Below are 23,539 nucleotides of genomic sequence, written 5' to 3' on the forward strand. Positions count from 1 at the left end.
CGACCTCAATGAATCCCGTCACGTGACTTACTCTTTTCTGAGAAATCTTGGTTCCTTGAAGGTGGTTTGGCCTGTGCGCTGCGTCGAAAACGTTGAAACCTGCTAGCCTTATGTTCAGTGTAAAAGGAACAGTTAAGTTACGTAGCTGTGCTTACATCTTAGTTCAACCACAAGCTGTCAAACACTTAAAAATTGCTGTGACAGCGGACTAATCCACCAAAGTATCTTTCATCTCTCCAGCCTGCGAGCTTCTAGGTCTGGCAACTGACTTTAAATGCAATTTAAAATCCTGATTAATGTGCAGTATGAATAAAAAGACAACATTTCATCCCAGTAGTCAAAATAAAGATATTTATTCTTTTTGTAAAGTGAACGGTTCATGACTTGACACCCCTTATTAAAATTAACCATGGTTAAACTATATTTTAATGCATTTGGCAGATGCATTTATCCAAAGTGACTTATAGTGCATTCAAAATATACTTTTTATCTGTCTGTGTGTTGCTAGGTCAAATCCATGACCTTTGTGCTGCTACTGTCCTGCTCATAGATATGTATAAAGGCTAGATGGCTCAAGGCGGAGTCAGCTGTGTCGTCACTTGGCAGCCATCTTAGGTCAGTGCTGCCATAGTGCTGCTCCCTGCTGCTGTGGACGGAAGGTGAGTGACATACGCCACCTAAAATCCTCGTAACTTGCTGAATTCTTGACGGTATACCTAGTACTTTACCTGTCTAGTCTGCTTAATATACTATTTTCTTAATAAACTCCGTGGCTATAATTTTTCACAAGTATGCAGTTAAATAGCCGCATCCCTGACGTTTATGACACACCAAGCCGTTTGAAAATCGGTTGAAAATTGAGCAAAATATAGTTATTTCAGCACTACATGCACAATAGACTTTAAAGGACAAGTTCGGTATTTTAGACTTAAAGCCCTGTTTTCAGATTGTTTATGGTGAAATAGAATGGTTTTGACTGAAATTTCGACATTTTCGGCTGTCCTGAGAATTTTTGCGTGTTTGTGTTTCAGCTCAGACCTCTACAATGGGTTTAATGGTGCACTGGAACAATCCTTCCTAAAATGCATTAAACTTTCGTTTACAAAGACGTGAAACTCACCGAGTGGTCAGGGGTGTTCACTGATATGCTCACACAAAACTCGCTGCAAAAGACGCATTCCAACAGGTTTTATCGTAGTTTTTACCAGCTCCATGGACTTGTATTAGATGTCCTGTGAGGTACGGTATTACTCCGCGCCGGGAACTTTGTTTCTATTCTTGCAATTGGCAAAGGCGGATTAGCGCCACCACCTGGGCTGGAGTGTTTATTATTCAAGCTCTAAGCGGAAGAATGTACGGGTGTGAGGCGTTTGGGAAAATAGGTCCACAAGTTACCAACGAATGCTAAAACAGCTGTTGGAAAGCATCTTTTGCAGCGATTTTTGTGTGAGCATATCAGTGAACACCCCTGACCACTCGGTGAGTTTCACGTCTTTGTAAACGAAAGTTTAATGCATTTTAGGAAGGATTGTTCCAGTGCACCATTAAACCCATTGTAGAGGTTTGAGCTGAAACACAAACACGCGAAAATTCTCAGGACAGCCGCAAATGTTGAAATTTCAGTCAAAACCATTCTATTTCACCATAAACAATCTGAAAACAGGGCTTTAAGTCTAAAATACCGAACTTGTCCTTTAATGTTATAGCTGGACGAGCGGTCCTGTCCTAAGAGGGCCGCCGTGTGACGTTGTCGGGTCCCATTGGCTCTCAGCGCTGGTAAGCCATCTAGCCTTTATACATATCTATGGTCCTGCTCTACTGTAGCTACAAATAGTTTTACTACAAATAAAACAAACAAACCAAATACTATAACTGATTACTATAGTTAAACCATACTCTAACTTTAGTATCCATGTTATACAGTCAATATACTACCATAACCATAGTTTAACCATGCATTTTGTAGTAAAACCAGGGTTGAAATGATAATCAATCATTCGCTAAAAAAAAAAACATTTACTATAACAAATTCAAAATAAATAATTAGGCCTGTATTCATGTTGACATATGCAAGACTTACATTTTGTCTATCTAGACATTTGCTGATATTGATGCTAGATCACACACACTGCCTTATTTCTGTGCAAGTCTCTCCACTGCCTCATGCAAGATTTTCAGGTCTTCCCTCAGCTGCCCCAAAGCATTATGGATCTTAGAGGGCTCATCCAAAATCTCCATGCTGCAAGTGTATGGATCATATTTAACTGAGAATGGCTTCTGTATTGTGGATGAATATTGCCTGTGGAAGAATAACGATAGCAATATTCGGTACATGTTTTGTTGCTATTTTCATACTGGATGGTGTATTCGAATTCTGCCCATCTTGTACAATAGCTGTTAAGTCATTTACAAATGAGAAAGCGATCTGTGAAAACATAACAACACCCACCTCAGCTTGCTTTTGGCATCCTCGAAGGTCTCAGACACAAAGTACACAGGCTGATATGACTGGTCCTGATACGGCTGGATTGCTGCCTCGGCTGGGTCGAACGGTTTGTATTGGGGCTCATTAGAAAGGGCATACTAGAAAAAGACATTTTATTATCCAGATGTGTATAAATGCTGCCTTGAGGTCTGATTAGTAGTTTCTGTCCAGTCCAGCAAAACCAACCAATCGAATAGAAATGTAAAGAGGGTAGCCAAAAGTGATGGATGTAACCTGACCACTTAAAATAGTACTGCTCTTAACATAAGAAGGAGCCTAAATACAACAAAAGCTCTTTGTTTAACTGAACATCTTTTCCCACAGTATATATACAGTACTTAGCAAAAGTCTTAGGTCACCATGCCATGTTGTTTTTGCAATGTTATAGTGATCACATATAATTATTTCTCAGGTTTTTTATTAGAATACAACCAGAAAATACAGTAAACTTGTATGTAGTATTAAAAACAGTATAAAAGTATAAGCTGAAGTGTCAAATATTTAGGGTATAGGCTAAACTCCCCTTCCACTTGAGCAATAGCAGGAAACCGCTGGATCTCCTTAACCTTTATGAAATTAAATCCTAATTTCTAATTTTAAAGGTGCAGTGTGTAAGTTTTAGCGGCATCTAGTGGTGAGGCTGCGAATTGTAACCAACTGCTCAGTCTACTGCTCTCCCCTCACTTTAAAAAACATACATAGAAGAACACCGGAAAACATGTCTTGGTCGGCTTAGTAAAACTTAGTAAAAAGGGCTTCTGTAGAAACATGGCGGCACAAAATGGTGACTTCCATGTAAGGGGACCCTCGTGTATGTAGATAAAAACGTCTCATTCTAAGGCAGTAATTCTCAAAGTGTGGTCCGCGGACCACTAGTGGTCCGCCAAACCCCCCCAGTGGTCCGCCAAAAGATGACCTAAATTAGGCAAGTGTTTATACCAGGGCTATTCAATTGGCGGCCCGCGGGTCAGACCCGGCCCCCAAGGTAATTTGATCCGTCCCTTTATGTAGTCTGTAAAAAAGACATCTCTAGAATAAATTTAGTAAGTTAGACAACGGGCCCTACAGTAACGAGTTGATGCGCGTGCGTCTGTTTCATAAAGCATGAGCTGCAGAGCGCGAGTCATGTGACTGGTGCGAGCAGCTGTGTCACGTGTTTATATTCGCGCTTTGGTCCACAAGTTCAACGCGATCGCATCCCCCGCTCGCGCCCGCGTCTCAAGACGCGATAGCTGACTGTGGTGAGTTAAGAGACCGGACTCTATGGCTGTTTTAACTTTATTTGTTGTATTTCCAGCTTTAAAACACTGCCTTTTCCGACAATTGTTGTCTGATAAGTCTGCTAAATTATGACTTGCTTATCAACAATGACATTTACGTTACATGTCTTAATAAATGAAACTGCCGTTTTTCCAAAATTCAAAGCATCGTTCTCACACAATAATGCAATTTAAACGAGTAACAGTTCATTTGCACCACTGTATGCGTATCGTGCTGACAAACATACACCTGATTTCACTGCTCTTGCGAAATCTAAAAACATATTCTGTCTTATTAGAAGCTAGCCTAATGTTTGCCAATTATTAAGATGGCTGTTGTTGTTGAAATAGGGCTACTGTAATAATTAGCTTTGACAAAAAACTGCATGAAACAATGCTATGTTCCATGTTATAAACTTTTTTGATATGTGCACTGAAGTGAGTAAATGAGTTAAATTCTCAATGAGTGTGATATGGATCTTATTTACCTATTTAAATGTAGAATAAAGCTTAATGTCAAGCATAAACTGAAAGCAGCTAAAATCCACAGATCTATTAGTTTTGTAGTGTACTAGTTTTTGTTTCATGTGTAAAATCCCTGTAATTTCAGTGATTTTGGACATTAAGGGGAATTTTTTTCAGCATTATATTGTTACCATAGATACAACCATAAACTTCACATACCCACCACCTCAGTTTTAAATTAATGGCTCTTTGGAATGACATTAAGTGGGACCTAGGCTGTTACAGTATGTTTAATTGCAGTTTTTTTTCACATGTGCAGTTTGTTGTTCATATTAAGCTGCAACTCATTTTACATTTACTTTTTCAAATTAAATAAAATTCATATAATAATTTCTGAACATAGCATTGCATTTGTGTTTAAAAAATTAGTTTTTGACTTAAAACAGTTGCATATTAAACTTAAATTTAGCTTATCCTTCCTATTTTGTTGTTTTTTTGGGGGCGTGTTAGAGTCAGATTCTGTTAGGTGGTCCTCAGAAAAATATTGGAAGATGAAGTGGTCCTTGGGCTGAAAAAGTTTGAGAAACACTGTTCTAAGGTAATAAAAACATAACGGTTCATTATAAAAAGGTCTTTACACCCCTGATCATATAGTTTTGTATATTATTTTGCATTTCTGTCAAGAGATCTTTCTAAAAAAATTACATACTGCACCTTTAATCAAATGACTCCTCAAAAAAGCTCAAGATGTGTTTAGTGCCAAGAGAGGTCACACTAAATACTGAACGATGCCTGAAGAAACATTTCGAAAAATTTTTATTTTGTGTACATATTTCCTGTATTTTTTGTTTGATTGATAAATAAATATGGATGGACATTAAAACGTCTAAAACAAAAAGTCTGGTGGTGGTGGCCTAAGACTTTTGCACTGTACTGTATATTAAATAAAAAAATATTAGATCATTAAAAAATTTACTACCAGAAGTTCTCCATAGGAGGACAGAAGGCCAGCTCCATAGGCCTTTACTGCTCCATTTTGTTTACAAAGACCAAACTCCACCGTAAACCAGTAAAGCTGTGGGCAGAATTTCAGAAAGTGTTGTCAGGCTTTACATGTAGCTTACAGTAAATATACTGAGTAATGTTTGAATATAATTTCATGTAAGGCCTAAGACCATTTCAGTATTGATTTACAATAAAGCTGTATTTGGTAAAATGTATTAGCTGATATTAATATGAGAATCATAAATACTGCAGAAGTTGCGTATTATTTATTGTTAGTTGAATAATATAACCTTAAAATTGTAAAGTGTTTCAGTTTAAATAGGCTACACAAGGGGGCGCTAAAGGCTTGCTAAGATGTGAATTTTTCCGTTAGGGTTTTCTTACCGTGGACAGCTTCTCAATATCCTCATCAGATGCTCCAAGTGAAGCAAGTCCAATTTCCTGCGAGGTAAAATGATAAGTGACAAATTCAATTTGTTGTTCGGTATGTATTTAAATGAATATTCGTACATTTAAATAGTACAATATGAAATACCTGTGAGAACTGAGCAAATTCTTTGTCTGCGAGCATCGGGATATGTCCAAGTAATTCATGGCAGCAGTCACTGTTTACAGGAAATTGCCTGTCAGATTGCCGTTTGCACAATGAAAAACTTTATCAGTTTGTCTGTGTGTACGTACGGTTCAGGGGAATGCATGGGAGCTGAGGGGTGACGGATGTACTGGGTACACTGGAACACCCTGAAGGCTAAACTGGCAAGGAAGTCTCGGGCGGAGAGCAGACCTGCCACTGGTCGCACTTGAAATCCTGTCCTCTCTAGACAAAAATACAAGCACGCAGGCACAGAAAATTGTATAAAATAACAAAATCCAATTGGACATCCTGCAGTTCTGCATAAAAAAATGAGCAGCACTGTTTACCTTTAAGAAATGCAGACACGTCTCTGAGCTGAGGAATTTTGTCCTCCCCATACACATATTCACTCTCCAGCTGTCCCAGAGCATCTAGAAACTGCCTGCACGCGTGACTCGGGTATAAACTGGTCAGGTTTCTGTAGACTTCCCTCCTGCCTCATCACAAAAATGGGTTTTACAATTTCACAAATTTGACCCTAAATTTATCTTTATATATTATATAAAAAAATGGGAAAATCTACCAAGTGGCAACCTCTTCAGGAGTGTATTCCACTACAGGTAGAGGGTCACCACTGGAAATGACAAAAAGATGAAGTTTATATATATAGTTCAGAGGGCTGGAAATGTGGGGGGAATTGGGGCGGTGAACTTTGGAGGAGAGCGTAATTCCAGTTTAAAATGTATTTTTTACATTTTTGACAGTGGCCTATTTAATTAACTACATTTTGTAAGTTTAATCAATTTCAAATGACAATTAATTTAAACTTATTTGACTTGTGAGGAGTAGGCTATATATAAATTATTAAAATAAAGTTAAAGTAACTTAAAAATTCAACTTTTTTTAATTTATAGCGAAATTTCAAGAAAGTTGAAATGAATTGCAAATAACCAATAATAATAATAATAATAATTTCCGCGTAATATTAATAATTGATAGTCTACTTCACATAACTTACTGCTTGTACTTGAAAGCAAGTTCAGAGATGAATCCTCTTCGTTTTCTGTAGTCCAGATCGCTGAAACCCTGAATAATAAAATCATTGTCACCAGTATTCCAATTGATCTGAATAAGGCGTAAATAAAACCAGCTTAAAACATCTTGGTCAAATAATCCCTTACAGGGTGATCCTGGTCCAGATCAGGGTCGTATTTTGTTATTAAATGATTGCATTTGTCCAGGTCAGCAATCTTTTTCGGAAACCATGGAACTGGAGGATCAAAACAAAATAAGCATTTAGTTTATTGTAATTCGTTCTAAATAGTTAAGTTTAAATAAATAATAAAATTGTCTCTATTATTCGTTTGCTATTAAACTAACGAATTTAATAAACGCGTGGTGACCTACTCTTTTCCTCTTGCAATATTCGTACATCATCTGCGACTCTTTTTAGGGAGTTGATGAAGATGTCGGTATGGGAGCAGTGCAGTTCACAGCTCATGAAGAACTCCAGATCATCTCCACCGATTTTCTTACACTTCCTGCTCGGTCGACTTTCAAGATGAAGTAACTTGGCTTCAAAAGTCTAAGTTGCAAACCCGATACACAAAGATTTTTTTAGAATCGATAGAAAATAAAACACTTTAATAACATGAACAAATTATTTGGCTATACTGCCTGTATTTTTCAATATAAAAAGTTTAAATAGAAACGTCATTAAAGATCATTTAACCCTTATTTATATGCAATATTTGAATTGTACATTAATAAGTTGCTTTATCGTTCTTTGTTTTTTAAATAGTTGTATTTTAGTAGGCTAAATACTTAAATAAATTTGCTTACCTCAAAGACTTTTCCCGCTTTAAAAAACCCTGCATTTTTTTCATTTTTGAGTGCAAATAGGATGTTAAGGGTAACTTTGCCGTTTTTCTCGTCTTCAAACACGAAGCTGTCCCCGCACCGTGAGGGTCCGGGTGAGGACGATGCGCTTTCTCTCTCCCGTCGGGCGTCTTCAATCAAACTGCGCTTTCTGCCACTGAAAGGAATATTTTGCCCAATGCTGTCCGTCTTCATTGCTTTGTATTTTAATATATTTAAAATATATCGATTGAAGTCTGATGCAGCCGATGCCAAAAGCGTTTTTTTCCTGCTTGTCCCAGATTTGGATTAAAGTGTATGCCCATACTAGAGCCAAAGCTGTGGCAATTTATATACGGAGGTGCCAAGAGTTTATGTAAATGTGTTGCGCAAATGCACGTCTATTTTTAAGGAAAGATGCGTCATGAATTTTGTGCTTTTCAGGCACCAATCACGTTTTAAAGGTACTAGCGAAAAGATATAAATTAGCTTCATAATCTATACTTAAACTTTATAAAATGTCACAAAAAAATGCGTCCTCACTGGAAAATATGTATATCTTTATTTATAGTGTAGCCTATAATAAAATTAAAGTAGCTGATTTCGATTGTGGTGCTCTTCAAGGTACTGAAACCGACTTTTGCGGTGCTCATGCTCTTCACTGTCATAAATGTAAACAACGGTTGTAATAATAATAATAATAATCATAATATTAATAATAATAATGACTTTATTGATTATTTAAAATACATTGTAACAATGCATGCATAACATTTCAGTTCACATTCTTAGTCATAACATAGCCACAGATAAATGATACGTTAGTCCACAGTTAAGCTAAGCGTAATACATATTGCTGCATAAGCTTAATAGCATATTTCTGTATGTTGCTTTATTTTATTTAACTGACGTTTAAGCATATAAACAAAAGCAGTTATTTAAAAAAGCAGTTATTTAAAAAAAAAATAAAGGATTTTCTCCTAAGTGAAATGGCTCAGTACATGGTATTATCAACCCTTTGATCCAGTAATTTCGTTGATTGCGGGTTGTTTGAGAAAATTATGCCGTGATAATGAAGCACAAAGCAGGAACAGCTGAAGCATGGTCGACGGTAGGCAATCCCTATTTTTTCGTTTTCAATCGAGAATAAAACACAGTAATACAAATTTATTAAGTTACACTTTGCAAGAAAGCTTCATAATGCACAGACCTTTTTGGTATACAGCTACAGTACAGACCATTTCTTTTGCATAGCTATTTCGTTATGTCTCAGATAAATATTTGGTAAATATATATATATATATATATATATATATATATATATATATATATATATATATATATGTACGTGAAAAGTTAATACAGTTCTACATGGAATAAAGACTACGTTAATATTATTGCTAAACGTTGTGGTTAATTGTCTATCTTGCACAATTTTATTAGTAAACGTTATATATATATGGCATCAAAAAGCAATGCAAAAGGCTAACGCATGTGCATTTTTCATTTCACACTGCAATTTCTTCTGTACTTCAGTCAGTATTAGCATCATTGCATCATTCTTCATTTCATCTTCTGTAGGGCATTGCACAGGATTGACATCTCACCTGAGAAAAAGTAAAGTAGTGGTAAGTCCATGTGATTAAATTCAAACCTTTAAGGTTCAGTTCTTTTTTAAAAAGCTGGTTGGGAAAGTAATAATAAAGACACAAGATAAATCTGCATATTTCTGTTATTATACCTTATCTGCACCTGTGCAATTCCTATATATTATTAATATTATATCATATATATATTAAATTGTACACATCTACACACATACCATTGATGGTGTTAGCCAGATTTTTCAGCTGATGTGTGTTATCCAACACTTCAATGCTCTGTGTATAGGCATTGTAGTGCACAGAGAAAGGTCTGGGTATGATGGATGCAAATTTCCTAAGACAAAAAACAAAACATATATATTATATTTATTTATTTTTATTCATTAATGTGCTCTTAAATGAAAAAAGCAAATCTCCTCCATCTCTCTTTACTTTAGGTCAGGGGGTATGGCAGGTGGGTGGGGCCCGGAAAAAGATTGCAGCACTAGCAAATAGCAACATGACCCAACTTCCAGTGATTCAATAAATTCTCAATGGAGGAATTTAAAGGACAACACCACAGTTTCTCAATATTTTACTATGTTCTTACCTCAACGAATTGTTACATACCTTATCTTTATTCAATGCGTGCACTTAATTTTTGTAAAGTGCGTCGAGAATGTGTTAGATCATTCGTTCCTTAGGATCCAAACAGGGATGAATTTAGAAGCCACCAAACGCTTCCATGTTTTCCCTATTTAAAGACGGTAACATTAATAGTTACATGAGTAAGTAGCCTATGGTGGTACAAAATAAAACGTGGCGATTTTTCAAGCTGATTAAAAATGAGAACTATATTGTATGGCGGAAGAGCACTTAGTTTGCAGCACTTCGACCTCTGGCGCAGTAATATTGACGGAAGTTTGAGCGAGAGGGCGAGTAGTCAGGAGTGATGATGTTACTGCGCGCAGAGGTCGAAGTGCTGCAAACTAAGTGCTCTTCCGCCATACAATATAGTTCACATTTTTTATCCGCTTAAAAAATCACCATGTTTATTTTGTGCCACCATACTTATTTGTGTAACTACTCATGTGTCTTTAAATAGGGAAAACATAGAAGTGTTTGGTGACTTCTAAATTAATCCCTGTTTGGAGCCATAGGAATGAATGGGGCTAGGCTAAATGCTAAGACATTCACGACATGCTGTACAAAGATTAAGTGCACGTATTGAAAAAGTTAGGTATGTATTAATTCATCTAAGTTGAGGTAAGAACATAGTAAAATATTGAAAAATGGTGGTGTTTTCCTTTTAAGTCCAGCCCTACCTTTTTTCATTTCAGAAGCCACAAGGATATGTCATGACGGGGAGAATAAGACGAAAATAAGACAATCACTACTTCAGTTTCATTGTGACTTTAAAGACTATCCAGTTCACCAAAAAAGTGACATTTTGAAAGGTTGAGAATAGATAAAGAGGGAAAGTAATTTTTGGGGGTAAACTTTCCCTGTAGTTAGACTCAACTTACCTGACTTTTTCTTTGGCGTCCTCAAAACTCTCGGCCACAAAGTAAACAGGCTGGAACTCTGTAATAGGATACTTCTGCAGACTGGTCTTCTCCGGCTCAAAGGGCTGAAGTTTTGGCTTGTCTGTCAAACAGTACTGCAATGCAATAATATATGTCAATAATCTCGATAATCATGGTTTTTCCACTATGGTCCTGTTTCATTGAGATCTCACACCGATTATTCTTAATAAACCAACACTTTTTTTAACAATAGACTATATAAAACATGGATGTAGAGCATTTTTGAAGCCCAAAGTTGGCGGAGCCTGCAGTCGCCATCTTGGCAGCGCATAATTCATGAATAATCAAAAAAGAGGCAGAGCGTGGGTGGAGCTAAGGTGCCCCTCACAGTCATAAAGGGCAAAATTAGCTATACCAAAAACACTTTTTGTACCAGGCTGTAAACACAATTATCCCACATTTACCCCACAGATACATATCTAAATATTACAAAATTTTTAAAGGGTACTGTAACGTCCCAGTGAAAGCTTTTGTATCTTATCTTTATTTCGGATAATGTGCCCTATTCATCTATCAGTTTGTTGTGTTGAGTAAAAGTCTTGATCAAAGCCCAGGGCAAAAAAACAGGAAAGAGTATTTTTCGTGTCTTCTGCACACATACCTGTAGTTCACCAAAAGATGACAGCAGACCTGCCCCATAAGCTTTTATTTCATTTCCTTGTTTGCACAGTCCAAATTCTACAGTGAACCAGTAGACCTGCAAATAACATTGTACTCTGTTTGTAATAATCCAACTTTTTATTTCATTTTATTTCATCTATACTGTAAATCTTGCTCTAAATATCTTTATTTATTTATAACTAAAGCTATACTCACAGTAGCCAGCTTTTCAACGTATTCATCAGGTGCGCCCAAAGAAGCCAGTCCGATTTCCTGAGCAGACAGAAAGGGCATCATATCACATCACTGATAAATGGGTATCAGGCATCACAACAGGATCAAATATAGTTGCAATCTTGAAAATACAGTAATGCGAGAAGCATGTGAGGGCATCAGACCTGCGAGAACTGGGCAAAACTTGGGTCCGCAAACAATGGGACGTGACCAAGAAGCTCATGACAGATGTCGCTGAGGATAAAGTATCAGAATATTATGTAGGGCATTGCATTAGCAGCACAAAGGTTGTGGGTTCGATTCTGAGGAAATACACGCTGATAAAATTGAATTTAAGTCACTTTGGATAATAGCATCTGCCAAATGTATAATATAATGTAATGTAATGTCAGAAAGGAATTTCATGTTACTTTTTTATCACACTAAATCTACATAAACTATGAAATGTATTCAGTTTTTATTTAACTCAAGAGGAAGAGGTGTGTCTACATACGGTTCAGGTGTATACATGGGCTTGGAGCCGTGCCGTATGTACTGGGTTGAGTGAAACACCCGGAAAGCGAGACCGGCCAGGAAGTCACGAGAAGAGAGGAGACCGGCCACAGGACGCAGACGAAACCCTGTGCATGCTTGGAGAATGATGAGACTTTTTGAAGTTGTGAAATAAATCTTTGGTGTCCCCACAGTACACATGTGAAATTTTAGCTCAAAATACCATATAGATAATTTATTATAACATGTTAAAGCAACACTATGTAGTTTTTATACCTTTAAATAATGTATCTAAAATTATTTCAGTAATAGAATAACTTTTAACTGGACAAATTGTACTGTTGCAGCAACCTGAGCAGCCTCCTAGCTGCTACAAGCACAATCTGAAAGTGGCGGTGGAGGGTAGGAAACACAGCCCCGCCCCTCCCCCTGCCTGCAGAAGAGTGTCTGATACCAGGCACTGTTGCGCTTTTCAACCACATGGGGGAGCTGTAAGTCATTTTTACATGGAAACTACATAGTGTTGCTTTAAAATTGCCACTTTGTAGGTGTGTGCAAAAATGTGCCTTTTTTGGGTGTGTCCTGTTAATTGCAAATGAGCTGATCTCTGCACTAAATGCCAGTGCCGTGGTTGGATAGTGCAGATTAAGGGGCGGTATTATCCCCTTCTGACATCACAAGAGGAGCCAAATTTCACATGCTTGCAGGGAATGGTTTACCAAAATTAAGTTACTGGGTTGTTCATTTTTACATTTTCTAGGTTGATAGAAGCACTGGGGACCAAATTATAGCACTTAAACATTGAAAAAGTCAGATTTTCGTGATATGTCCCCGTTAAATTAGTGACAGTCTTACATTGCAGATAGCGTGAGATGTCCTCTAGTTGTGGTATGTTGTCCTCACGGTAGCCACAGTATTTTTCCAGCAGTGGAAAAACACGGTTGTGTTCGCGGCAGGCGTGTGTGGGGTACAGAGTCTTTAACTCTTTAAAAACCGTTCCCCATGTGGCCTTCTCTTCAGCTGTGTATTCCACATTTGGAATAGGTTGTCCACTAAGAGAACATAAGAGATGCTTCAATTAAAACATAATAAAATGAATAAAAATGTTGACATTTAAAAAACCTTCACCCATTCTTTTCTACTCAACAACACAGACTCATTTGATGGTTGTTGTTGTTTTGTGTTTTACACAATTTACCTCATTATTCAGTCATGATCATCCGTGTGAATGAACATAAGTGAACACTTGCAACCACATCACTTTTGAATAAATCAGAAAAAATTAATTCTCCCTTTCTGTTCTTCACCTAAAGCTATAGTGTGGTTTTAGCAACACTATCTCATGGCAATTCATATATATTTTACTAAGTGGCTAATTTGTATTAATTCATACAACCACATTCATACATGTTTGTACGATTTGCTTTTCCCCCAGCGACTTTGGGGTTAGGGGTGGGGTTTCGTTATCGTTTATTTTTCTTTATTTCTTTCTTTATATAGCACTTTCACACAACTGTTAAGTTAGAACAAAGTGCTGTACATTACAAAAAGAAAACAACATTCTCTATGGTAACCTGTTGCTGTGAAGGTCATCGCACCACTGATCTACTGGCTGTCCTTCAACGTGATGCCCAGCCGATGCGCGACCGACGACCACCGGCTGAACCAGTTTAATCCGGTTACCCGCTTCCTATCCCTACCGTGTCTATATATATAAATATATATTAATTTCTCCCAAGGGTTTTTGTTCTTCTTGGAGTTTTTTCCCACCGGGTTTTCTCCTAGGGGGTTTTTTTCGTCCCAGGGAGAGTGCTTAACTTAGCACTTTACTGTATACGTTACATTATTAATACGCTCCCTTGTACGGTTTACCTTACCTTACCTTATATTCTACTTCTTATATTATCTATTGATTTTCTGTGTTCTCCTCTACATCTACTCATGTAAAGCTGCTTTGCAACAATTAACAATTGTGAAAAGCGCTATATAAATAAAATTAAATTGAATTGAATTGAATAATCGTATGTTTTTGTACAATTCACTTTGTACTAGGGTTGCATAATGATTAATCGCGATTAATCTATTGCAGAATAAAAGTTTTTGTTTACATTATATATGTGAACTGTGTATAATAACTTTGTATAAATAAATACACACACATGCATGTATATAATAAAGAAATGTTTATATGTTTAAATGTGTATACAGGTATACAAGTGCTGTGCAAAGATGAATCGCGATTAATCGCATACAAAATAAAAGCTATTTTTTGCATAATATATGTGTGTACTGCGTGTAATTGTTATGTATATTTAACCACACACACTTAAATATAGTCATTTCAGAATTTATATATATTTATTTATATTTATATTTATATTTGCCCAGCACTATTGGTGTATAATTTATATTATATATAAATATAAATGCTTAATATATAAATTTTTTTTTTCTTAAAATTATACATGCATGTGTGCATATTTATACATAATTATTATTCACAGTTCACACACATATATGATGTAAACAAAAACCTTTATTCTGCAATAGATTAATCGCGATTAATCATTATGCGACCCTACTTCGTACGAATTAATAAGAATTAGCCAATTCGTAAAATTTATGGGAGCCAATGGACTAACTGTAATATGCTTGTTTTTTTATAGATGAGGTCACTATAAACTTTTATAAACAATTTAAGCACACAGGTTTGGTACGACAATGATAGAACTTGAGGGCATTTTAAGTATGAACTATGTTTCTTTAAAACATGCCAAAATATTTGCATACCAAAAAGGCACTGAACCAACACTTAGTGATGGCTGCTTTTGAAACACTGCTTCATGAAGCTTCGAAACCTTTGTGAATCTTTTGTTTCTAATTGTGAATCAAATTGGGCGAGTCAAGTGATTTCAGCAAAAGAGGCTTCGTTACTATAAAACAAACAAGCCGAGGCCAGATTTTGTGGGTTATTGCGTTGGCAGAAAAAGTGGATAATTTGGAATTTTATTGTAAAATTAATGGAATAAAAAGACCAAGGTCAATTGTTTGGGAAGATTTTGATAATTTGGAAAACAATGGCATTTAATGATTTGTAAATTATATTGAAAACATTACACTATTGTGAATACATTTGCAATTGTTTGTAAAAGGTGTTATTATGTTACTATTTTGACCAGCAGGTGTCGCCAGAGTGTGGGGTGTTTCGAACATTTCGAAAAAGTAAATCATTTTGCGAAGCAATTGATTCGAAGCTTTGAAAAGCGTTGTTTCTCCCATCACTACCATCACAACCTCGCAATTTGTATTTTTTTTTAATATTTTATGAGAAAGCTAATTCGTATGAATTCGTATGACCAAATTTGTATATTTTTGTGCGATTTGCGTCCACCCCTGTTGCGTTAGGTTTACGGGTGGGATATCATTTTTTTAAAATCTGATAATCATACTATTCAACATGTACAAATTCATACGAATTAGCCAATTAATAAAATATACACATATACCAATTCCCGTGAAAACAGATTGCAGTGGACCGAAATGTATTTATTGATACGAAGTGTTCACAATGTAGACATCTGAATATAAGTGTGTATGGAGAAAGTGATATTGTTATCGATTGGAACAAGCATCTATGTAAATGTCTTTGGGGGAGCGTTGCATTCAACACCCCTGCCCTTTGTAGTGGCCGTGTGAATAATGCATCTCAATTATGGCGCTCTGGACTTCACTGGAACCCTGTAATTCACTCCCTTTTGTTATGCAGGGTAATTTTCCATAGAAAGTACAACAAAACACAGAGAGAGATCTAGAACTGGGAAAGATCCCCATGGGAAAGTGGGGAGGAGGGTTTATATAGAAAGGATAAACATAAACAATAGCTACTGTCTGTAGTTGTACGCGATGTCAGCAAATTCCTTTCTCCTGGCACGGTACTGAGGGTCCGTAAAGCCCTGCGAATGAAAAACGAGAGAGCGACGTCAGAGCGACTGATCCACCACCACAAAGTACATTTTCACATTGGTCTGATCTCGCAGTAGCCTTTGACAGTGTTACTCAGCTCACGGCAGTGAAATACTCATTCAAATGAAGCCTTTGTAGAGCGAATGGATTTCAGTTTAATGACCACTGCAATTATTTATAATTACAGGGGCCCAATTAAAGCGATGACATCAATTTGAGAGCCTCCACCCGTTTGCATTAGAATAGAGAGTGATGTGCCCATTGTAATTGTGGGCTTTAAGCATCACACAGACAAACTAGACATCTTTCAAATACACTTGTGTACACCCACACATGTATTCATTTATAATAAAGTTCTCCATCACTTTCGCTTATATATGCAACAACCCCACATCACTCATATGTGTACTTTTACTATAAGCACAACACACACACACACAGTGTCTTACAGGATGATCTGCATCCAGCTCCGACCCATAACTGAGAATCTGGTTGGCAAAACGATCCAGGTCCTGGATGTCATTGGGAAACCATGGAACTTTTGATAAGAAAAAAGAAAGAAAAACATATTTTTGGTCATTTTATATCATTACTTGTAGTTGTATAAATGTCTTAATCTGTGCTGATGTGCCCTTGGATTATTTACACACTCTCAGTAATAAAGGTTCAAAAGCTGTCACTTGGGCGGTACCTTTTCAAAAAGAACACCTTCCGCCATACAATATAGTTCTCATTTTTATCTGCTTAAAATATGCCACATTTTATTTTGTTCCACCATATTTACTCGTGTAATTACTCATGTAACAGGGAAAACATGGAAGTGTTTGGTGGCTTCTAAATTCATCCCTGTTTGGATCCTAAGGAATGAATGGGGCTAGGCTAAATGCTAACACATTCACGACGTGCTGTACAAAAATTAAAAGCCACGCACTGAAAAAGATAGGTATGTATTATTCATCTAAGTTGAGGTAAAAACATAGTAAAATAAAAAAAAGGTGGTGTTTTCCTTTAAAGAGTACAGTCCCAGTGATAGCTTTTATACCTTTATTTCTGACATTGTCATTTACTTTCGATTTGAGTAAAAAATACTTCTTTTACAAAGATAACATGGAAAAGTTTGTACCCCAGTGCCATAAGTTCAATACACATTAATGGATTAACAACATGATACTAATATCACTGTATTGTCATATAATATAATATAATACTTGTTATTGTATTAACAATAATAATGTATAATAATAATGTCACTTTTTATAGTCATATTGTGTTGTCACTTAATGTCTAGCACTTATTGTCTTGTCACTTATTGTCTTATTATTATTATTAACATTATTATTATTATTGTATTATTATTTTTATTGTATTATTATTATTATTATTAATACTAACATTATTATTAATAACATTATTATTAATAACATTATTATTATTATTATTATTATTATTATTGCATTATTATTATTATTATTATTATTATTATTATTATTATTATTATTATTATATTATTATTATTGTATTGTTATTTTATTATTATTATTATTATTATTATTATTATTATTATTATTATTATTTTTATTGTATTATTATTATTATTATTAATACTAACATTATTATTAATAACATTATTATTATTATTATTATTATTGCATTATTATTATTATTATTATTATATTATTATTATTATTATTGTATTGTTATTTTATTATTATTATTATTATTATTAAGAATTATAATAATAATTTCTTCTGGATATCTTTTTGTAAATTTTTGTATTTCTGTACATATCTAGATTTTAGTGTATATAGCAGTCTGTCTACACTTTGAGAAAATTGTCAAAAATTGCTCCTTAGCTGTCACTGGAGAAGTACTCTTTCAACAAATACACCTTTGTATCTAAAAAGTTTATATTAGTACCTCAAAGGTATAAAACGATACCAAATGTATACGTATCTGTACCTAAATGGTACATATTTTGGCCCTTTTAAAGGGTACTGCCCAAGTGACAGCTTGGGACCATTTTCGGACCATTTTTTCAGTGTATCATATTCGTCCATGGCATTAAAAAAAGTACTTGTACGTATGACAATAAATGACTTAAATTGATATTTAGTTAACAAACATAAGATTTGAGGCAACTAGTGTATGACGAATACAGTCTTGATCTTTCATCTATAGTGTTTCCATTGTCTGATGATAAAAGGCGTAATGAAATTGAGATTAATGAACAAAGTTCTGGATATGCGAGAAACTGGCTAATATCAATGTTATAGTCATTTCCATTGGCACGCTGACGGAGATGAATGAGACCGTAAACAAAAGCGTTGTGTGGAGATTAAGCCAGAGGGTGACAGCGCGGTCTACAGCAACAAGGGCTGTATATCTTCTAAACGTTTGACAGCTAAACTCTTTGGGGGTCCGGCCATCAGTGCATAGTTGAGCAGTGAGGTCCAGCCTGAGGCGGTCAAAACAAAAGACCCAAAACTGAGACTGCCTGAAGACCCAGACTGGTTTTCCTCATAGGCCATAAATATCTATAAACGTCCCCTGCTCTGTGTTTTCTTATTAGATAGAGAGTTGAATTGTGGGGAGGTCAGTTGGTCTGTCAGTCTTTGTGTTGAACTTTGACCCCCTACCCTGCTGAACCGACAGACAGAGTTTGTTGAATACGCTTGCCGCCAGGATGAGACATTTCAGTCTGTTGGTGCTCAAAAACTAAACTAATGTAATTCTGGAAACAACTAATAAGAGGGGCCAAGCACAGGGGTCTGCACCATTTGTCTAATTAGTGATTACATCACTTCTATTTCTGTACAAAAGAATCCCACATTTTATAATATCCTGGTTTTGCATCTTTACACAGACTCAATTCATTCAGTTTTTGTCTTTTTTCTTTCACTTTTAGAAAAATGGTCCCAAGTTGTCACTGGGGCAGTACCCTTTAAAAAGGTCTTAATATGTACCATTTAGGTACAGACATGCAAACATTTGTTACCAGTATGTACCTTTGATGCACCAATATTAACTCTTTATGTACAAATGTGTATTTGTTGAAAGTGGCAGCTAGGGACCAATTTTTTGTCGGGTAATACTGTAGTGATGCTGTTGTATGTTTGTTTCGTCTCACCTGTGTCTTTTTCTTTATTGCGAGTCAGTTCGTGCACCTGGCCGCTGATCTGTGTGCGTAGGTCATTTACAACTTCATCAAGATCTTTGGAGGAGGCAGGATCAATTCTGATGAAGAACTCATATTGCCCTTTGTTCTTGCGTGATGGGCGGGACTCAATGTGGGTCAGATTAATTCCTTTACCCTGCAATGTACACGCAATATGAAATGATAAAGATGAAGAAAGATTAATTTGAACTGGCACACTGGTTCAGTACCTTGCTATATATCAATCTTAATCATAATCTTAATCAACATCTGAAAATCTTTTAGCTTGCTTGCTTGATGCAACCAAAATAATGGCTAATGTTTAAATTTGACTTAAAGGGACAGTTCACCCAAAAATGAAAAACTTCCCATCATTTACTCACCCTCAAGTTGTTACAAACCTGTATAAATGTCTTTAAAGTCTGCTGAACACAAATTAGATCTTTTGAAAAAAAATTTAACTGGGGCACCATTCACTTCCATAATATTTTTTTTCTAGGAAAGTCAATGGTGCCCCAGATCAGAACTTTGTAGAAATCTAAAAATATAAGAAAATGAAGTTTGGACCAACTTGAGAGTGAGTAAATTAATTTTCATTTTTGTGTGAACTTTCCCCTTAAGTCAGAATCATTCAGATTGTATATCAAAATTTGACCACTAGATTGCGCTCAAGTCCATCAAAGACCACTTCCATAATACCTTTAATTCCACTAAAACCAAAATGTGTCCCAGAAGATGCACGATTTAAATAATTCCTCGGCAGCAAAGCAAGTTACTGTATAGGATCGGTAACACGCTGTTCAACACTGCACAGACAAACACATTTGAGCAGTGCATATTTTGGCACTGTGCTTAACATATGCAGCTTTTCTTTGACCAATAGGAGAGAAGGGAGTCTTTACAAGGTTTGGGTGCCTGTTTAAGCTAAAATGTGTTTTGATGTAGTTTCACACAAACAGAGGGAGGATGCCCTGTTGCTGTTTGCCATAGGTCCGCACAAAAGGGGGATGCGGGTTTACGATGTTTTGGACCCTCTCATCTCTTATTAGTTCCTCTTGTTTCATCTGGTCCTAATTGAATCCATATGCATTCTTTACCGCTCACAACACAGGAGATTATTGCTTGGTTATTTTTCATTGCTTGTCATTTTTTGAACAGCTGGGTTATTGTACATCAAAAGAGTGTCAATGAGGTTAGTCCAAACATACTACTGATATTAAATACTAGTTTATTATCATTATTTCAATCTAGGATTAAGTTATATCTAGTATGGAATTCACGACCTTACAGTCATTATTAAAGATATCAAGGTTATATTTTCACAGAATGTTTTTTACATCACGTACGATGATTTAAAAAAATGGGTTTTTAGAGACTGGGTCCATTTAGTTAATTGCCTTGGGTTATAATGAAAGTGTTGAGGCTTTACTGAGTTTGTCTCTCTATGGTTTGTCTTCACAGGATATCCAGGGTGGCTATTGAGGGGTGGAGTAGAGGCGTTTCAGGGGGTGGAGTATAGGGAGGTACAGAAGGGCCAATCAGAGCCCAGCTGGCAAAGCTTTAATGTTTATAGTGTCACCGGAGGGTGCGTGTTTGGCACATACCCATTATTGATTTGCACCAGAGAAGCACAGGGTAGCAATCAGGCTCATTATTTTGTTGCACAAAGCAACGGGTGAGCTTTCAGAAAGGAGAGCAGTATGCAAAATGCAGGATGTTCGCTGTCAATATGTAATTAAAATGATCATGTCATAAGCTGTCATATGTTTTGGATCACATTTCTGGCATAGTTCACAAAAAAAGTCAACACTGTCCCACAACAAAACATGCTGAACTTTGATACAACGGGGGTGGAATTTTGAAAGCCAAACAAGAAATCTTGGCATTAATGCAAAATCAAAGCACACTGTGTACGCACGTACATACCTATAAGTTGAGGGCAGAATTCAGGGAAAATTTTCTTTATTTGTTTGTATTATATGCAAGTTGTTTTTTTTAAATCCTTGCTCTCCATTTTGTCTGCTAAGTCACGCAAAGCACCAATTAATCAGCTAGACATGTTTAGTGATAAGGTTTAGTTTCACAGGGGAGTTATTAAACTCTGAATAATCTATATATTAATATAATAATAATACTTTTATATATTCTATATGGAGAGGTCACTTTAAATTTTTTATACATTTATTTTCTAAATCTTTTTTTTTATTTTGTTTACTGAACTAAGCAATGTGAAAAATTGGCTAAGTACTATATTATAAAACACTATATCAAAGACAGTCATATTTCCTGTTTTTTCAGGATTAATGTTTAAGTGTATGCTTGCAAATGATATGGTTTCCCTGTATGTCACTTGCCTCTTAAAAAGATTAAGACTTCTTTAAAAAGCTGACAGTCTCGCACCCCATTCACTTTTACTGCATACTTTTTCAATACAATGAAATTTGTGCTTCATTTGAGGTAGTGATAAGAGTTTTGGGTAATATCAACAAACATCACCAACCTTTACTTGCAAACATTACCTTACATCACTCACATAATATTACCTAATCCCAAATACGTCATGCTTGTGTTTTTGTATTTCTAGAAATGTCCTGTAGTTCCATAGTTCTTGACCTGGACTTTTTGGATCAAGATAAATGTAAGAGTAAGGGGTGCATATGAGAGAGAGAGAGAGAGAGAGAGAGAGAGAGAGAGAGAGAGAGAGAGAGAGAGAGAGAGAGAGAGAGAGAGAGAGAGAGAGAGAGAGAGAGAGACCCTGAAATGAATAGAAACAAATTATGTGCACTTTACTGACTTTAAAACCTTATTTCCTTACCTCAAAAAGTCGAAGTGCTTTTGCAAGGGCACCAACCTCCTCCTTCAGAGAAAAGATGCAGGACAGCACACCTGATTTGTTCGTCTGTTCTTCCAGGTAAGATGAGGTCAGGGAGCTCTGTTAAACAAACAGTAAGATATTGACATCTGACCTTTGACACCCAAACACATTAATGATGTAAAAGTTATGCATTTTAATGCCAAATAGACCTCATTGTGCCAAGGGAACTGGAATTACCAATCTCTCTGTTTTGAATCCATATATGTTTTTAAGATTCTATTAGTGAAATAACCTACTAAAGTAGTCATTTTCATGACACAAACTTCATGACATTCATATTATTTGCTTTTTATTTAGGTTTATACAATTATTATTATTTTTTAAAACATTTCTGTATATACATGTGTATGTGTTTGAGCAGAGTATACTTAACCTCATGACTAAAGTCATACATGCATTCCGTGAACCCACATTCCTATGATTTAAACTTTCGTACCTTGACTCTCACATGTCATAATCAGCTTAAACGCTCTTTGAAGACCAAAAAGTAATATACAAACACTCCCTTAAACATACTAAATATTACTTTAATAACAATCTGTCGTTACTGTCAATAATAATTTCAGCATTATTAGTATTTCTGCACTGTAAAAAAAGTGAATCAACTTAAATACTTGGTAAATGTAATTTTCAATTAAAGTATTTTTCACTTAACCATGTAAGTAAAAAATAAATAATGTTTATGGTTTTACAAATTGAAGCATTTTGCAAGTTGATCCAACTTTTTACTTTTTACATTGTGATCAAGTCCATTTTTTTCATATTAAAAAACATTGTGTTTTAAATTAATATGTCCCATTATTATGTGGTGTGGATATTTAACAAATCATTTCTGAGAAAAACTTTCCAATGGACTGCTTTGTCACTGAACAAACGTACAGTATGTCCACATAAAATCACACTAGAAAAGTTTTCTGCATTAAGTTAATACTCAAAAACTCTAACTTTAGCACTTAACTTGCTCTGTCTGATGCTGTTGAAGAATAATAGAAACTGAAATATAATAACCGTCTATTATATTAAAAACAATAAATAAATTAGAGAATTAATCCGTTTTCTCACTTGTTCGCCGTTCTCTGGTCTGAGACCTGCGTCCATTCTTGCTTCAGTCCTCAGGTGATGTTGGTGTGTTGGATGCTTGTGTCCACTTTGTGCAACCTATCCAAAACTTCAGCAATTTAAGAGCACCACGTGACACCACACCCCCTGAACGGTCCGTGTGCCTGTCACGCGACAAGTTGTCTGCACACCCCTAGTTTGTTTGGAAGCTTCCGCAACAGCACATCTGGTTTAAGGTATTTGTTTTTAGGAGGTGGTTGACTGAAAATGGAGTTCAAAGTCAGCATTCTATCATATGACGATTACTTTTGTGTGGCGCACAATGATACAATAATTACTTTCTTTATT

The 23,539-nt window shown here is 35.8% G+C and overlaps 2 protein-coding genes across 2 annotated transcripts; both read right to left on the minus strand.

Annotated features, from left to right (window-relative positions):
- Window positions 1–2,080: 2,080 nt before the first annotated feature.
- On the minus strand, window positions 2,081–8,049 carry th2 (tyrosine hydroxylase 2). The gene is made up of 12 exons (XM_073814735.1): window positions 7,631–8,049; window positions 7,196–7,373; window positions 6,970–7,058; window positions 6,807–6,874; window positions 6,372–6,422; window positions 6,136–6,281; window positions 5,896–6,031; window positions 5,750–5,819; window positions 5,599–5,655; window positions 5,189–5,284; window positions 2,450–2,583; window positions 2,081–2,299 (listed from the first exon to the last, which is right to left on the minus strand). Exons 1-12 carry the CDS (start codon window positions 7,859–7,861, stop codon window positions 2,134–2,136), a joined length of 1,422 nt encoding a protein of 473 aa, XP_073670836.1. The 5' UTR covers window positions 7,862–8,049; the 3' UTR covers window positions 2,081–2,133.
- A 930-nt stretch (window positions 8,050–8,979) lies between these two features.
- Window positions 8,980–23,354, minus strand: pah (phenylalanine hydroxylase). Its single transcript, XM_065268599.2, has 13 exons — window positions 23,195–23,354; window positions 22,073–22,189; window positions 19,231–19,414; window positions 16,553–16,641; window positions 16,026–16,093; window positions 12,996–13,192; window positions 12,142–12,277; window positions 11,813–11,882; window positions 11,631–11,687; window positions 11,416–11,511; window positions 10,755–10,888; window positions 9,468–9,583; window positions 8,980–9,252 (listed from the first exon to the last, which is right to left on the minus strand). Exons 1-13 carry the CDS (start codon window positions 23,228–23,230, stop codon window positions 9,209–9,211), a joined length of 1,344 nt encoding a protein of 447 aa, XP_065124671.1. The 5' UTR covers window positions 23,231–23,354; the 3' UTR covers window positions 8,980–9,208.
- Window positions 23,355–23,539: the final 185 nt, after the last annotated feature.

The sequence above is a fragment of the Paramisgurnus dabryanus genome, chromosome 1, assembly GCF_030506205.2.
Source record: "Paramisgurnus dabryanus chromosome 1, PD_genome_1.1, whole genome shotgun sequence".
NCBI lineage: Eukaryota > Metazoa > Chordata > Actinopteri > Cypriniformes > Cobitidae > Paramisgurnus > Paramisgurnus dabryanus.

Bases quoted from the DNA above. Each gene is read 5' to 3' on its own strand.
- th2 (XM_073814735.1), bottom strand. From the start codon at position 7,861: ATGAAGACGGACAGCATTGGGCAAAATATTCCTTTCAGTGGCAGAAAG. The intron at 6,032-6,135 runs GTAAACAGTGCT...ATTTTTGTCTAG, and splicing joins CGTGTCTGCATTTCTTAAAG to AGAGGACAGGATTTCAAGTG. The intron at 2,300-2,449 runs GTGGGTGTTGTT...ATTCTTCCACAG, and splicing joins GATGCCAAAAGCAAGCTGAG to GCAATATTCATCCACAATAC.
- pah (XM_065268599.2), bottom strand. From the start codon at position 23,230: ATGGACGCAGGTCTCAGACCAGAGAACGGCGAACAA. The intron at 12,278-12,995 runs GTAAGACTGTCA...TCATTCTCCAAG, and splicing joins CATCTCACGCTATCTGCAAT to CATGCACAGGGTTTCGTCTG. The intron at 9,584-10,754 runs GTAAGTTGAGTC...TTTTTGTCTTAG, and splicing joins GACGCCAAAGAAAAAGTCAG to GAAATTTGCATCCATCATAC.